This window comes from Procambarus clarkii, chromosome 31 (assembly GCF_040958095.1).
Source record: "Procambarus clarkii isolate CNS0578487 chromosome 31, FALCON_Pclarkii_2.0, whole genome shotgun sequence".
In the NCBI taxonomy this organism is placed as follows: Eukaryota; Metazoa; Arthropoda; class Malacostraca; order Decapoda; family Cambaridae; genus Procambarus; species Procambarus clarkii.
Window position 1 is genome coordinate 16281279 of NC_091180.1, and position 15869 is coordinate 16297147.

At 40.2% G+C, this 15869-nt stretch overlaps 1 protein-coding gene across 1 annotated transcript in view; it reads left to right on the forward strand.

Moving 5' to 3' along the window:
* Window positions 1-15869, forward strand: part of LOC123758632 (uncharacterized) — a 66975-nt gene that overhangs the window by 23908 nt on the left and 27198 nt on the right. Inside the window, exons 8-10 of the mRNA XM_045743129.2 lie at window positions 130-266; window positions 1921-2032; window positions 11146-11309. Coding sequence (XP_045599085.2) covers window positions 130-266; window positions 1921-2032; window positions 11146-11309 — 413 coding nt within the window. The remainder of the gene's footprint in view (window positions 1-129; window positions 267-1920; window positions 2033-11145; window positions 11310-15869) is intronic.

Genomic DNA, 15869 nt, shown 5'->3' on the forward strand with positions numbered 1-15869 from the left:
TTGTTATATATAGAGAGTATCAAGTTACAGTAGTTTAAATAACTTTTAGCAATATATTTTGGATTGAAAGTTGGAATTCTCTTATTCAAAGAGTTCGATTATTACCATTCTTTCGCTTCTTTTTTCCAGGATTGCCTTCCTATACTAATGAGTTACGTTCAAAATAGTCATGCAGACGATGCCTTGCGACTCGCATCTCTGGTGGTGCTTACGAATATTGCCACTATCACTGAGTGGCATGATGAGTACTGTCCACTCTTGCACAGGTTAGTCACTCAGTGGCACAACAAATATTGTCCACTCTTGCACAGGTGAACAAATGAGGGGAAGATTTGTAATATACTATAGGGCAAAAGATTATGTTCTAGCTTAAATAAAGACTGGTTGTAGAACTCAAAAGGATGTGGGAAGTAAGGCCACTCAACAGAGACTACCCATAGCCTCTCCCACAATGTTAGTACAGTATTACATTATGGAAGGAAGATTTAATATACTGTATAGTGTAATCTAAAGAATCCAGACTCATTCTGCACCCTTTCAGGATACTCCAAATTCTGGATTTAAAAACTTTGCTTTTGTATTCTATTGTGTCAATTTTGAAGTGTTTTTGCTACCCAAAAAATATTAAAATGTTTTTAAAAAGTTTTGAAACTTTTCTTTCTTTCATAGAGATACATAATTATTTTGCTTCACCTGTGCTTTATGGAAAGCTATACAGTATTTGGCTATGAGGTTGATCTTAGGTCATCATGCTCTTTTGGCCTCCATAAGCACACCAAAATTCTGATACTGGTGTTGGTAGGCTTGCACCAGCCGAAAGGTCTGGCAGATTTGTTTTGTGTCTGTGATTCTGAAGACAATACACTGGAAAGCTAATGAGTTCAGAAATAATGATTGTGTGCCTAAAAATAATGAATATGTTTAAAAGTACAAAATATATGTCACCTACCTTCTTTTAGGTCATAATAACCCAGAAGCAGCAAAATGTATTTACAGTACTGTCATGACATCTGTTAAACTATTGTTGTTTACATGAACTGGCCTTAAGTCCTCATGCCCATGGGTAATGCCATCCTTTCAGCTACAGGCTGTATGCAATACCAATATCCATCCACAGATTACAGTGCTTCATGTAACATTGATAACCAACAACATCCAAATCTTTATGCTGAAAAGGTTTTAATGCTTTAATGTCACTTCTAATAACTCAGCCTTATTATCCATGGGAAGGAAGTTCTTACCCTTCTCTGATGCACCCATACTACTCTTGCCACACAACATGGCTTCACCTTGCAAATGTTGGAAGAAAAACCGATGAAAATGCTTGAGCAATAACAGGTCAGACCATCTAGCACACAAGGAAACTACATGGTTAGTATGTGTGTCCTCAAATTAAGTCTGGATGTTATGGAATAAAACTTTTTGTATTATTTATAGTACAATACAGGCCTAGTAAATCATTCTTAAAATATAGATACATTACTTTAAATAATATTTATAAAAGAACAACATTAGCAAATATAAGTAAAACCACAATTTGATAGAAATTACACAATGAAACAATGATCCAAACTTTCACAGTGTTGGTTCTTGGATTCTGTTTTTTTTTCTGATTCTGTATTTTAATTTTTAGACGGAAAACCTGGTGGGAAGATTTAGTCTTAAGTAGAAATTAAGATTTTTGAGGGTGAAGTGTATTTTGCAAGTTAAAGGCTCAGGAGCAGTACAATGTTTGTTTTCCATCAGACATGGGTAAGGATTATGGAATGCCCTTGTATGTCATCTATTTTTTCCATCTTTGAAACTTGATTGTAAATTGCTCTTATTACATTTTATTTTTAGGATTTAACACTTCATAAGATTTATCAGATATGTTTGATTTGTGAGTGAGTTTAAAGTCCTTATCCTTTGCTTTGACAGACTGTATCATCTTGTGGACAGCAAGAACCTCCACATTCAGCTGCAGAGTTTGAGACTACTGGTCAACCTATCTTGCAACCGGGAGATGATTCCTTCACTGCTGGCTGCCGAGGTACATAGGCAGCATGATTTCTCATTCAGTGTTTCCACACTAGTATTTGTATCACAAGTGGATGGCAGAGTTATGGCTGGATGCCGAGGTAAAGCCACGTGCTTTCTCATTTCTTGTTTTCACTATTATTCGTGTCATGAGTAAATGATAGCCAGTAATATGAGGCAGACATTCATTCGAGTTACAGGGAGATCCGAAATACTAGCAGTACACGTAAATACCAAGCAGTGAGTGTTATGAAATGCCCATTTGAAGGTGATACCATTAGCTTCCAAGGTCATTGGCTCTGGTACCAGACATCCACAAAACTAAAATATCTTTGGACTTGCATAGGCCTACCAAACACCAGGTCTATGCAAGTCCAAATCTTGAGCATCTGGTGTGCTCATAATTAGAGAGAGAGAAAATTAAAAAAAGGGAGAGGTAATTTGCCCATTGTCAACAAACTATTCACAAGTACCCAAGTACACCTCCAGGTGGCAGCTTAGGGGTGCAGCTTGTCTGCCTCCTCACTGATGTGTTGCCTACAAAACACACCTAATTCCTATGGAAAATAAAGGTGGTTACAGAGAGTTACTGAGGCTGCCAAGAAAAGGGAGCTTCATTATATTCAACGTTTGATTTCTGGCTAGTCCTCGGTAGCTTTCGATGCATGTTGCTAATGTTGCCTCAGAGAGGAACCCATCTTTGGGCTGAAAGAAACAGATTAATGAAGTAACAAAGACTGAAGGGGCTGAACCATGGGGTGAGAAGGCTGGAAACCCGGGGCTTGAGAAAGGATGAGGTCAGTGACTGGAAAGGTGCCCAAGACATACACAGGCCCACCATAAGGACAAGAAACATCCAACATCCAGTTAAAGTACCAGAAACCCCATTAAGACCTGTGGTTGCTGCCAAATTATCTAATGCACTAAGTCTACTCATAGACTTGTACCAGCTTAAATTGAGTAAAAGTGCAGAATCACCACCACCACTTGAAGTAATATTTTCCCAGTCATCTTCCAGTAACAAGCCAGTTGGTGACTGTGAGAGAATGGGCTCTGTTTCCCAAGTGGCACATTGTAGAGCAACTGCAAGGTGCACGTCAGGAAGTCTACCCTCGTGTGCTGACAGTGCAAAGAGGTGGGTGCGTAAAGTCTATCTCCCTTAGTACTGGATTAAAACCTAGATTGTTTGGTCTCTCTTTTGAGTGGCCATAATGCTAGCAGCATTTGATGTTGCAAGAACTGCCGTGCATTTAATCAATGAGGAACATGGAGCAAGAGTAGCATTTCCATTGTTAGATGCCAACACCAGGAACTGGCTATCTTGGAAGGCTACTGACAGGAGTATTCTACTTCAGGCAAGAAGATTAGGAGGTCAAGTCATCCTCAACGATGAACAGAGGATCAAAGATGTCATGACCCACATCACCTTGGATGAGTCTACAGCGACCCACTGGGCTTACCACACCTGCAGAATAGCCAGTTGATGATTGGCCAATTGCAGAGATTGAAGCTCTGGGATTGGCCAATCCTAGACTGGAGCTTACTAGAGCATGCTTGCTGCACCAAGCCAGCTATTCCTGTCCAGAACACCAATTACAGGTTTGTTTATTGGCTAATGAGTAGAAACAGTCATTGTTCTAGATCCATCAAGTTAACTGCTTGTCCTTATTCATCATATCTTGCAAATGGCCAAACTCCAGTATGCTATATTTTCATCAAATTAAGTGAAGTGACTATAGACAGATAATATGAGGTACATGCAGAAGTAACAGGACTGTAAGAAAATGTACCTCTGTGATCATGTTGTATCTTAAGTCATTTGTATAGTTGAGATACAGAAAAGTGTTCAGCAAACATTGTAACCCAGAAGTTCCACCACAGATGATCAAAGGGTGAAATGCCTAAAACCCAAGTTAGAAAGAAGAAAAACTAAGACCAGCTGCCACTGTTTCTCATTTGGACTGGTGTATAGCCACCAGCTGCACCTGTAATTACTTAAGTATTTACCTAAGTGTAGTTACAGGATGAGAGCTATGCTCATGGTGTCCTGTCTTCCAAGCACTCTGTCATATAACCCTTTGAAACTATTGGCAGTTTTGGCCTCTACTACCTTCTCGCTTGACTTATTCCAACTGTCTACCACTCTGTTTGCAAAAGTGAATTTTCTTGTATTTCTTTGGCAGCTTTCTTTAGTTTAAATCTATGACCTCATGCTCTTGAAGTTCCAGGTCTCAGGAATTCTTCCCTATCAATTTTCTCGATTTCCGTTACTATTTTATATGTAGAGATGATATCGCCTCTTTTTTTTTTTTTTGTCTTCTAATTTTGGCATATTTAATGCCTCTAACCTCATCTTATAGCTCTTGCCTTTCAGTTCCGGGAACCATTTATTCTTAAGATATGGGCAACATACATCCGCTGCATATTCCAGTTTTCGTCTTACAATAGTTGTGAACAATTTCTTTAGTATTTCACTATGTGCATTTAAAAGCAATTCTGAAATTGGAAAGCTTATCATAGGCTCCTCACATAATGTTTCTTGTGTGGTCCTCAGGTGATAATTTTCTATCTAGAACCACAACTAGATCTCTTTCTTTATTAGGATTTTTTAAAGCTTTTTCACATACAATGGGGCCTCGACTTACGATGCTAATCCGTTCCCAGAGATGGATCGTAAGTCGAAATATCGTAAGTCGAAGTCATTTTTCCCATAAGAAATAAAGGGAATTGAATTAATCCGTTCCCCACCCACCAAAATATTAACATACAAATACATTTTATACTGAACACAATGTTTTTTTCTAACTTCAACACAGTACCTAAGTTTATCTTACCTTTATGGAGGGCTCTTGATGGCATATGGAAGATGGTGATAAGGGGGGAGGAGGAGAGTTGTTACTGTTTGGAAGGGGAATCCCCTTCCATTATCACATCAGGCAGTGATGTTTTCTCTGGGGTACTCTCTCTCTCTCTCCTACGTTTTGCCTGAATACCACTAGGACCTGGTTGTGGTTCAGGGCTTGTTTGTCTCACTACAAATTTGTCAAGAGACATTTGTTTTTCCCTTCGTTTTAACATTTGTCTGTAATGATGCATCACAGTGTCATTGAATAGGTTAAGACAACGGCCTACTGCAGCTTCATTTGAGTGAGTCGTTTCAGCAAAAGTTTGCAATTCTTCCCATGCTGCACACATTTTCTTAATTGTTGAGGAAGAGACATTCTGCACTTTTGTTTCTGCTCTATGGTCATCCTTACATGGGTTTTCATATGTTGAGCCTTACCACTGACTTTCCTGGGACTCATGGCATGATATATAATAATTAATGTTCAAAATGCAAAAAATTACCACAAACGCGGAATTTCTTATAGGCGCGATCGTCACTAAGCGGGCAGCTGTAGTAAACTGAGGTAGGTCAGACAGCGTGATCGGGAACCATGCGCTCGGTCGACCCGAACGTGTACTAACAAATATCGGAAGTCGACAACACCATTGGATGTCGAGTCGCATTTTTCGATGAAATTTACATCTTAACTCGAAATTATCGTAAGTAGGGGCAATCGGAAGTCGAGGTGCCACTGTAATTTGTAGGTTGTGTGTGGTCTATTTTCTCCTATTCTATATTTCATAACTTGGCATTCATTCACATTAAATTCCCACATGGTGCTCCTTACACTTATTTTGTCCAGGTATTCTTGAAGGGCATGCCAGTTGTCTTAAGTTTCTTATCTTCCCTAGTATCTAAGTATCATCAGTAAACATGTTTATATAATTTTGTATTCCTTCTAGTAGGTCATTTATGTAGACAATGAACATTATTGGTGCAAAAACTGAACCCCTGTAATTACCTAAGTGTAATTACCTAAATGTAGTTACAGGATGAGAGCTACGCTCGTGGTGTTCCGTCTTCCCAGCACTCTTTGTCATATAACGCTTTGAAATTACTGATGGTTTTGGTCTCCACCACCACCTCACCTAACTTGTTCCAACCATCTACCACTCTGTTTACAAAAGTGAATTTCTTATATTCTCTGGTAGCTTTGTTTTGTTAGTTTAAATCTATGACCTCTTGTTCTTGAAGTTCCGGGTCACAGGAATTCTTCCCTATCAATTTTATCGATTCCTGTTACTATTTTGTACGTAGTGATCATATCGCCTCTTTTTCTTCTATCTTCTTGTTTTTGCATATTTAATGCCTCTAACCACTCCTCGTAGCTCTTGTTCTTCAGTTCTGGGAGCCACTTAGTGGCATGTCTTTGCACCTTTTCCGGTTTGTTGATGTGCTTCTTAAGATATGGGCACCATACAACCGCTGCATATTCCAGCTTTGGTCTAACAAAAGTTGTGAACAATTTCTTTAGTATTTCGCCATCCATGTATTTAAAAGCAATTCTGAAGTTAGAAAGTGTAGCATAGGCTCCTCGCACAATGTTCTTAATGTGGTCCTCAGGTGACAGTTTTCTATCTATAACCACCCCTAGATCCCTTTCTTTGTCAGAATTCTTTAAAGATTTCTCACATAATTTATAGGCTGTGTGGGGCCTCTATTCTCCAATTCCACATTCCATAACATGGCATTTATTCACATTAAATTCCATTTGCCAAGTGGTGCTCCATATACTTATTTTGTCCAGGTCTTCTTGAAGATCATAACAATAATCTAGGTTTATTATCTTCCATATTATCTTAGCATCATCAGCAAACATGTTCATATAATACTGTATTCTATCTGGCAGATCATTTATGTTGACAGTGAACATTACTGGTGCAAGAACTGAACCCTGTGGTACTCCACTTGTGTCATTCCTCCAATCTGATACATTGTCTCTGATTACGATGTAGATGTTCTTGTAAAGTTCTTGCCTACCAGGGACCATGAGCCAGAACCTGGCCACTTGTGTCATTCCTCCAATCTGATACATTGTCTCTGATTATGATGTAGATGTTCTTGTAGAGTTCTTGCCTACCAGGGACCATGAGCCAGAACCTGGCCACTTGTGTCATTCCTCCAATCTGATACATTGTCTCTGATTATGATGTAGATGTTCTTGTAGAGTTCTTGCCTACCAGGGACCATGAGCCAGAACCTGGCCACTTGTGTCATTCCTCCAATCTGATACATTGTCTCTGATTATGATGTAGATGTTCTTGTAGAGTTTTTGCCTACCAGGGACCATGAGCCAGAACCTGGCCCACTCAGAGAGGCACGAAAAGCAATGGCCTATGGAAACTCCCATGTTTTAGGATGCATTCCATGTCTGCCATCAACTGGGGTTTGGCACCCAGAAAGGTGTAACAAAACAAACCCCACATGGTAAAAATTGCTACCTAAAACCAAACAGGGAGGCAGAACTCCTAAACTAAAACAAGCAAATGTCACTAATGCCATCATGCCAATCATAAGCATTTAGCCTTCAGTTCCTTGGCTGATGTGGACTGCAGCGGTTGTTGACTTTGGCCTCTGACTCTTGCAGTTCTGTGCTTTGTGGTGTATTCTGCAGTGTGTGGTGCACAGGCCAGGAGTAATTAATCAGTACTGGGGCTGCAAGCTCTTAGAGCCACCTTCCCCGAGCGCCCTATAAGTACTGCATTTGCGTCTTGGGGGTTATCTTCCACAGGGCGTTCGGGAACCGCTTCGGTAGGGGGGTCTTTTGCTGCTCGGCAATTGCCTGCCCTTGGGGGTCAGCTGGGGTACTTGTTGCCACTGTTTGGCCTTGGGTAGGAAGTGGTATTGTTGCTAGTAGGGGCGCAAGGTATTTCTGCAGCTTGTCTCCCGTTATACACGGTGGCCGGTTCTGTTCCTCCTGGGGGACATTGTCCTTTCGTGGCGTTTTACTTTCTTTTGTTTATTTTGGCTGGTGGGGGTCTGCCCCATGGTTTATCCGCCGTTCTGTTGTATTGTTGGTCTTCTGCTAGCCCCCCCATGCTTTTACACGTCGCAGGGGTTTAGGTTTTTAGCAGTTCTTTTGGTAGTTTGGGCACAACCGGTTAGCAATACTTTGCATGGGCTTTCCTTAGCAGTAAGCCTAAGGGCCCCTGGAAAAGCCTATTGGGGCTCTTTGGACCTATGGATGCATCCTTTGGGTCCCAACTCTCAGAGTGCAAGTTAACCCTTACGCTGCTAAGGGGTCCTGAGGAGATTTACACCCCTGTGCGCAAGAAAAAAATTCTAAAATTTTTTTATTCTTCTAAAAATGTTAATTTGTGTTCACTGAGCACGGGAAAAATAATAAAAAAATCGTAGGTGACATATTTTGGGCGCAATAAGCCGAGGAAGTCTGGCAAAAAGTGGGCGTTGACAGAGCGGTCGTCAGAGCTGGTCAGCGTCACCTGATCGGTCACCTGATTACCACCTGTGTGGCAACTCCCACACAGGTGGGAGTTGCCACAAAGATGATATTACCTAATTATTTCAATTTTTTTCCTGACAATTTCCTGACAATTTCCTGACTAACAGAACCCAATGTGTAATAGTCAACAAAATAAAATCCAGCCCATCAACCGTGAAGAGCTCAGTCCCCCAGGGTACTGTGCTTGCTCCAGTACTTTTTCTCATCCTCATATCGGACATAGACAAGAAGACAACCTATAGCACTGTATCATCTAAGTGATACAGATGATACAGATGACAGATGATGATGAAAATCCTAGATGACACTAGGATTTTCATGAGAGTTGGCAACATAGAGGACACGGCAAACCTCCAATCAGATGTAGATCAGGTCTATGGGCTACATAAAATAATATGGTGTTTAAAGAGGATAAGGTCCAGCTCATGCGCTACGGAAAAATTGAAAATATAAAAACGGAAACCACGTGCAAAACTCAGGCAAATCATAACATAGAATGAAAAGGCAATGTAAAGGATCTGGGTGTACTCATGTCGGAAGACCTTACCTTTAAAGAACACAATAAAGTAGCCGTCACAACTGCAAGAAAAATGACAGGTTGGATAACAAGAACTTTTCACACTAGAGATGCTATACCGATGATGATACTTTTCAAAACGCTTGTGCTCTCTAGAGTGGAGTACTGCTGCACAATGACAGCCCCTTTCAAAGCTTGAGAAATTGCTGACCTGGAGAGCGTACAGAGATCCTTTACTGCTAGAATCCACTCAGTAAAACATCTAAATTATTGGGACCGACTAAAGAGCCTAAATCTGTACTCCCTTGAGCGCAGGCGGGAGAGATACATAATAATTTACACGTGGAAAATAATTGAGGGGCTGGTCCCAAACCTGCACACAGAAATAACATCACATGAGACCAGAAGACATGGCAGGATGTGCAGAATACCCCCGTTGAAAAGCAGAGGTGCAACAGGTACTCTGAGAGAGAACTCTATCAATATCAGAGGCCCGAGACTGTTCAACACGTTTCCACTACACATAAGGGGCATAACTGGCAAACCCCTCACATTGTTCAAGAGAGAACTGGATAAGCACCTCCAAAGGATACCTGATCAACCAGGCTGTGACTCATACGTCAGGCTGCGAGCAGCCGCGTCTAACAGCCTGGTTGATCAGTCCAGCAACCAGGAGGCCTGGTCGACGACCGGGCCGCGGGGACGCTAAGCCCCGGAAGCACCTCAAGGTAACCTCAAGGTAAGGTATGTCTCTGATTGATTTTTTCTTAGTTTTTTGCAGTAATATTGTTCAGTAGTGTGTATTGTGATATATTTATGTAATAAAAGGGGTGAATCATCGCTGTACTCAAAAGTATGGTGTGCATATTAGCGATTCAATTATTATGTTCATAAAACAATAAACAAATAGTTTTGCTGTTATTACACACTATACACAGGTTATATATAAGTATCTGCATGTTTTGTTCACCATAACGAACCACTAAGTTGGTATTGAGAGTCAAAAAGCAATGAGGAGTGACTGCCACACACCAGCAAGCCACTCATTGCCACTCCCTCAACAACACCTCACTCGCCCACTTTCTCCTCCCACCATCCTGTTTTTTTATTTTATTCACTATATACAGACGTTATATATAAGTATCTAGATGCTTTGTTCAACACAACTGTACAACTAAGCTGATATAGTTAGTTCAGACACTAAGAGTCGTCGCTACACACAGTCAGCTGGCATCTGCCTCCCACACTCATTCATGGTCACACGTACTAAACTTTCTCCCCCAACAATACCGTTTGTGGTGTTATTACACTATATACAGATGTTATATTTAACCTATATGTTTTGTGCACCACATCTGTACAACTAAGCTGATATAGTTAGATATCGCTAAATAATAGCAGTTATATATTTATTTTGACATTTTTCTGCGATGCTGTGGTCACAAGCTAAACAGCAATGCTGTTCGCTCATGGTGCGTACGCCAGCCTTGGTTGATCCAACAGTACTGTGGCTCTCACACCGGAGAATATTGCTCACGATTTTTTTTAAACATGGCGTCTGTTTACAAGAGCCCTGAGGAAGCTAATGTGAACCCCGTGTAGCCGTGGGTCATTTGAATCGTGCCTGTCACCCTATGGCGTATATATATATATATATATATATATATATATACGCCATGCACACTGTGGGACATGTTACTCATGGCGTATATATACTCCATGCACAGTTTAAGGGTTAAGTGAGGTGGTGGTGGAGGCCAAATCCATGAGTAGTTTCAAAGCTTTATATGACAGTGCTGGGAAGATGGGACACCACAAGCATAGCTCTCATTCTGTAACTACACTTAGATAATTACATGTGTTGGGTCTTTCCCTCACCATCAGTGTCAGGAAAGCTGTATTAGTGATGGGTTGTCTAAGACAGTGTTAAGACAGGATTGTCCAGTAGTAGAATATGGGATCAATCAGTTGAGTCAGTGTTAGTGACTTTGGGAGGTTTCTGCAATGTAACTATTTTTCCCATACTCTGTGCCGTTAAGTTGATTTGCATGGCTTGAGCCTTACACAGGTTTTCCAGGAATGAAATAGTTATACAAATCACGACCCTCCTGCTGTATTATGTTTTGAAAGCACTACAAGCACTAGTACAGTATGTTTGAAAAAGATCTTAGATTATATTTCATTTTTTGAAAACCAATAGAGTATGCAAAGAATAAGTGGTTTACTTATCAAACCTTGATGTATGTTTTTTAATTTTAGGGACCAAGAAAATTGACGACACTGGTTGTGGCGACCACCAATGAGGCCATTCTCTTAAGAGTGTTGACCTTGCTGGCTTCCCTGGCGAGTGCTGTGTGTGAAGATGATCTTAACCCCAGCCTAGACCTTCCTACAGAGGACAAGGCAGCATCACCCGACACCATGTGAGTATGCCGAAGCTTTCCCCATACACATCATTCTACATACGCAGTTTTATCCAAAAAAGTTATGTCTCATCTATAAAAAAGTTCTTATTTAATGTAATCAATTTCTTAAGGAATTAAAATCTAATTGTAAATGTGGTGGTTGTGATTATTTAATGTTTTATAGATTTATTAATACAGTAGATTTAACTATTTGTATATACTGTACTGACTTGTATTTGTCCACATTACTGCAGGTTATGGGATATGAAAAGACCTCTCTAAGAAGTTGTAATTTCTCTAGATATCTTGAGTATTTAGAAGTGTTTGAACCCTATCTGTTAATAATTTGTTTTCTCAGACCATATCTGTCATCCTTAATCTTTCCCAGCACCAACACCTACACACACAGAAAACAGAACCGGGCCTATTCTTCAAATTCATAAACAACAAATTGCAGGTAAAGTATAATATCCAGAGGTTGAAAATGGGAAACAGATTCACGGAAAATGAAAAGGAAATGTGTGAAACATTAAATGAAAAGTTCCAAAGTGTGTTTGTACAAAATGAAATCTTCAGAGAACCAGACACAATAAGAATTCCAGAGAACAACATAGAGCGGATAGAGGTGTCTAGAGATGAAGTGGAAAATATGCTAAAGGAGCTCGGGAAGAACAAAGCAGCTGGCCCAGATGGCGTTTCACCATGGGTTCTGAGAGAATGTGCATCTGAGCTCAGCATTCCACTTCACCTGATCTTTCAGGCATCCCTGTGTACAGGAATCGTAGCAGACGGGTGGAAACAGGCTAACATAGTTCCAATCTACAAAAGTGGCAGCAGGGAAGACCCCCTCAATTATAGACCTGTATCATTGACAAGTGTAATAGTGAAAGTATTGGAAAAGCTAATCAAAACTAAATGGGTAAAACACCTGGAGAGAAATGATATAATATCAGACAGACAGTATGGTTTTCGATCTGGAAGATCCTGTGTATCGAATTTACTCAGTTTCTATGATCGAGCCACAGAGATATTACAGGAAAGAGATGGTTGGGTTGACTGCATCTATCTGGACCTAAAAAAGGCTTTCGACAGAGTTCCACATAAGAGGTTGTTCTGGAAACTGGAAAATATTGGAGGGGTGACAGGTAAGCTTCTATCATGGATGAAAAATTTTCTGACTGATAGAAAAATGAGGGCAGTAATCAGAGGCAATGTATCGGAATGGAGAAATGTCACAAGTGGAGTACCACAGGGTTCAGTTCTTGCACCAGTGATGTTTATTGTCTACATAAATGATCTACCAGTTGGCATACAGAATTATATGAACATGTTTGCTGATGATGCTAAGATAATAGGAAGGATAAGAAATTTAGATGATTGTCATGCCCTTCAAGAAGACCTGGACAAAATAAGTATATGGAGCACCACCTGGCAAATGGAATTTAATGTTAATAAATGTCATGTTATGGAATGTGGAATAGGAGAACATAGACCCCATACAACCTATATATTATGTGAGAAATCTTTAAAGAATTCTGATAAAGAAAGAGATCTAGGGGTGGTTCTAGATAGAAAACTATCACCTGAGGACCACATAAAGAATATTGTGCAAGGAGCCTATGCGATGCTTTCTAACTTCAGAATTGCATTTAAATACATGGATGGCGATATACTAAAGAAATTGTTCATGACTTTTGTTAGGCCAAAGCTAGAATATGCAGTTGTTGTGTGGTGCCCATATCTTAAGAAGCACATCAACAAACTGGAAAAGGTGCAAAGACATGCTACGAAGTGGCTCCCAGAACTGAAGGGCAAGAGCTACGAGGAGAGGTTGGAAGCATTAAACATGCCAAAACTAGAAGACAGAAGAAAAAGAGGTGATATGATCACTACATACAAAATAGTAACAGGAATTGATAAAATCGACAGGGAAGATTTCCTGAGACCTGGCACTTCAAGAACAAGAGGTCATAGATTTAAACTAGCTAAACACAGATGCCGAAGAAATATAAGAAAATTCACCTTCGCAAATAGAGTGGTAGACGGTTGGAACAAGTTAAGTGAGAAGGTGGTGGAGGCCAAACCCGTCAGTAGTTTCAAAGCGTTATATGACAAAGAGTGCTGGGAAGACGGGACACCACGAGCGTAGCTCTCATCCTGTAACTACACTTAGGTAATTACACCAGTGATTGATCATTTAGAATGATCATGTCCTATTGGACATTACATATGCTTTGAAATATAATCTAGAAGAAAATGGGGTCACTGAAACAGTTGTTAAAGTCGATTTCAAGAGAGAATACTATGGGGACCTTAGAAATTTTTTTTAGTGAGTATAATTAGACAGATTTGTTGCTAGGCAAAGAAGTAAATGAGGTGTATGCCAAATTTTGCAAAATTTACGATGAAGACACACAAATGCTCATTTCGAAACAGAGTTGCAGACCTAGGAAACAGGATTGGTTCACCAGAAATTACGGGAGGGCCAGAGACCAAAAGACACAAAAATGAAATCAGTATAGGAAGAGGGAAAACCCCCAAACATACCAGCGATACAAAGATGCGAGAAACAACTACACAGCAGTGAGGAGAGAGGCAGAAAGAAATTTTTAAAAAGGGATAGCAGACAAATGTAAAACAGAACTATGCCTATTCTATAAATTCATTAATAACAAATTGCAGGTAAAGGATAATATTCAGAGGTTGAAAATGGGAAACAGATTCACAGAAAATGAAAAGGAAATGTATGAATCATTAAACGAAACATTCCAAAGTGTGTTTGTACAAAATTAAATCTTTAAGCACCTAACAGCGCCAGCCGAGTATTCTCGATTGGCGGGAAACTGCGTCAACCGAGAAAACTCTCTTCGATTTTTCCGTACCCATTCTAAATGTGTGCGAGTTTGGTTGTGTACGAAATGGACTCTTAGGACCTCCAGTGAGAGGCAGCCATCTTGGAAAAAATTCCCAGAATGCCCTAGGGCTGCTGGCTGGGTTAGTACTGAATGAGCAACCATGGGTGGCGCACGCACCTCTGGCTCTCTAACACCTGTCCGACACGGTGTTGAAAGATAACGCTCTGTCGGTAAAATTCAAACCTTATTGTTTGAAGAACATAAGGATCATAATATTGGTGAAGCTAGGTGCAATAAGGACCTAACACAAAGGTCGGATGCAAGTGATACAGCGAGCGTATCCAGTTGTAGCTCTGAGCGTCACCCTTGCAATCCTATGCTATCTCTAATTTATTTAGATGATACATAGATGAATCGTTTTCTGCGTTCAGTGATGATGCATCTGATACAAGTAGCATAGATGAACTGTGTTAGCGGCTTCCATGGTGGTGTTTTCCATAAATATTTTCAAGAATACCTGAATCTCTTCCTAACTGATGGACACTCTTTGAGGCTAGCTGAATCTCTTTCTGACTGACGGATACTCTTTGAGGCAAGCTGAATCTCTTCCTGTGTGGGACCATACAAAGCGATCTTTTCAAGACTACCTTACAAACTGATCTTTTCCTATAATCTTTTCAATACTATCTTATGCTTTACAAGCTTGGCTACATACAACCTACAAGTACTAAAGCCAAGGGTTTAGTTACTGAGAGCGTTATTTGCAAGCACACAGAATGAAGAAACAGGAAGCGAAAATTTATCTGTACCTGGTGCAATGAGAGCGAAATCACGCTGTGCACCATGGACTATTTCGTTGATTATTACTCACTTCCAAAGTACTGAGTGTGTAATACAGAGTGTCACTATGTAAATGGTGTGTGAAACTGTACATATTGTAATTTTAGTGAATTTTTAACAGGTAAAATTGCAACAATAAACATTTATTGTGGACACATTACTGACACATGTATCACAGTTCCATGGACCATTATGAACGTTCTACTGTATACATATTGTAAAGGACACAAATATGCATCATATACGATTAAAAAAAAAACACATTGGAAATACATAGAACAAATAATTGAAAATATATTTGTGGCAACACCCGGTGCTTGAATGGCCCGTGCAACCGTGTCTGGGCGATTCATGCACAGGCGACCAGTCCCTGATGATGTCACAGCACACCTTGTCCACGTCCCCACAGTCAAAGTAAGTGAAATTTGGTATTTATTTTTACATAGACATGTTCAGGGAAGGGAATTTATCATTTTATGAAGAAAAAAGAATTTTTGGGGAACACTTTATTTCATGCGCACAGGGGGAATTTCACAATAAACTCGGCGCAGCACGGTGGTTAAGGAACACAATAAGAATTCCAGAGGAACAACTTAGAGCACATAGAGGTGTCTTGAGACAAGGTGCATAAAATTCTCAAGGTGCTGAGTATGAACAAAGCAGTTGGCTCTGATGGAGTTTTACAATGGGTTCTGAGAGAATATTCACCCAGGTTTAGCATCCCACTTGAACTGATTTTTCAGGCATCCATGTGTACAAGAGTCATAGTAGGTGTGTAGAAAAAGGCTAACATAATTCCAGTCTACAAAAGTGGGGTGGCTAACATAGTTCCAATCTACAAAAGCAGGGATGACCCCCCCCCCCCTCAATTATTGACAGACAT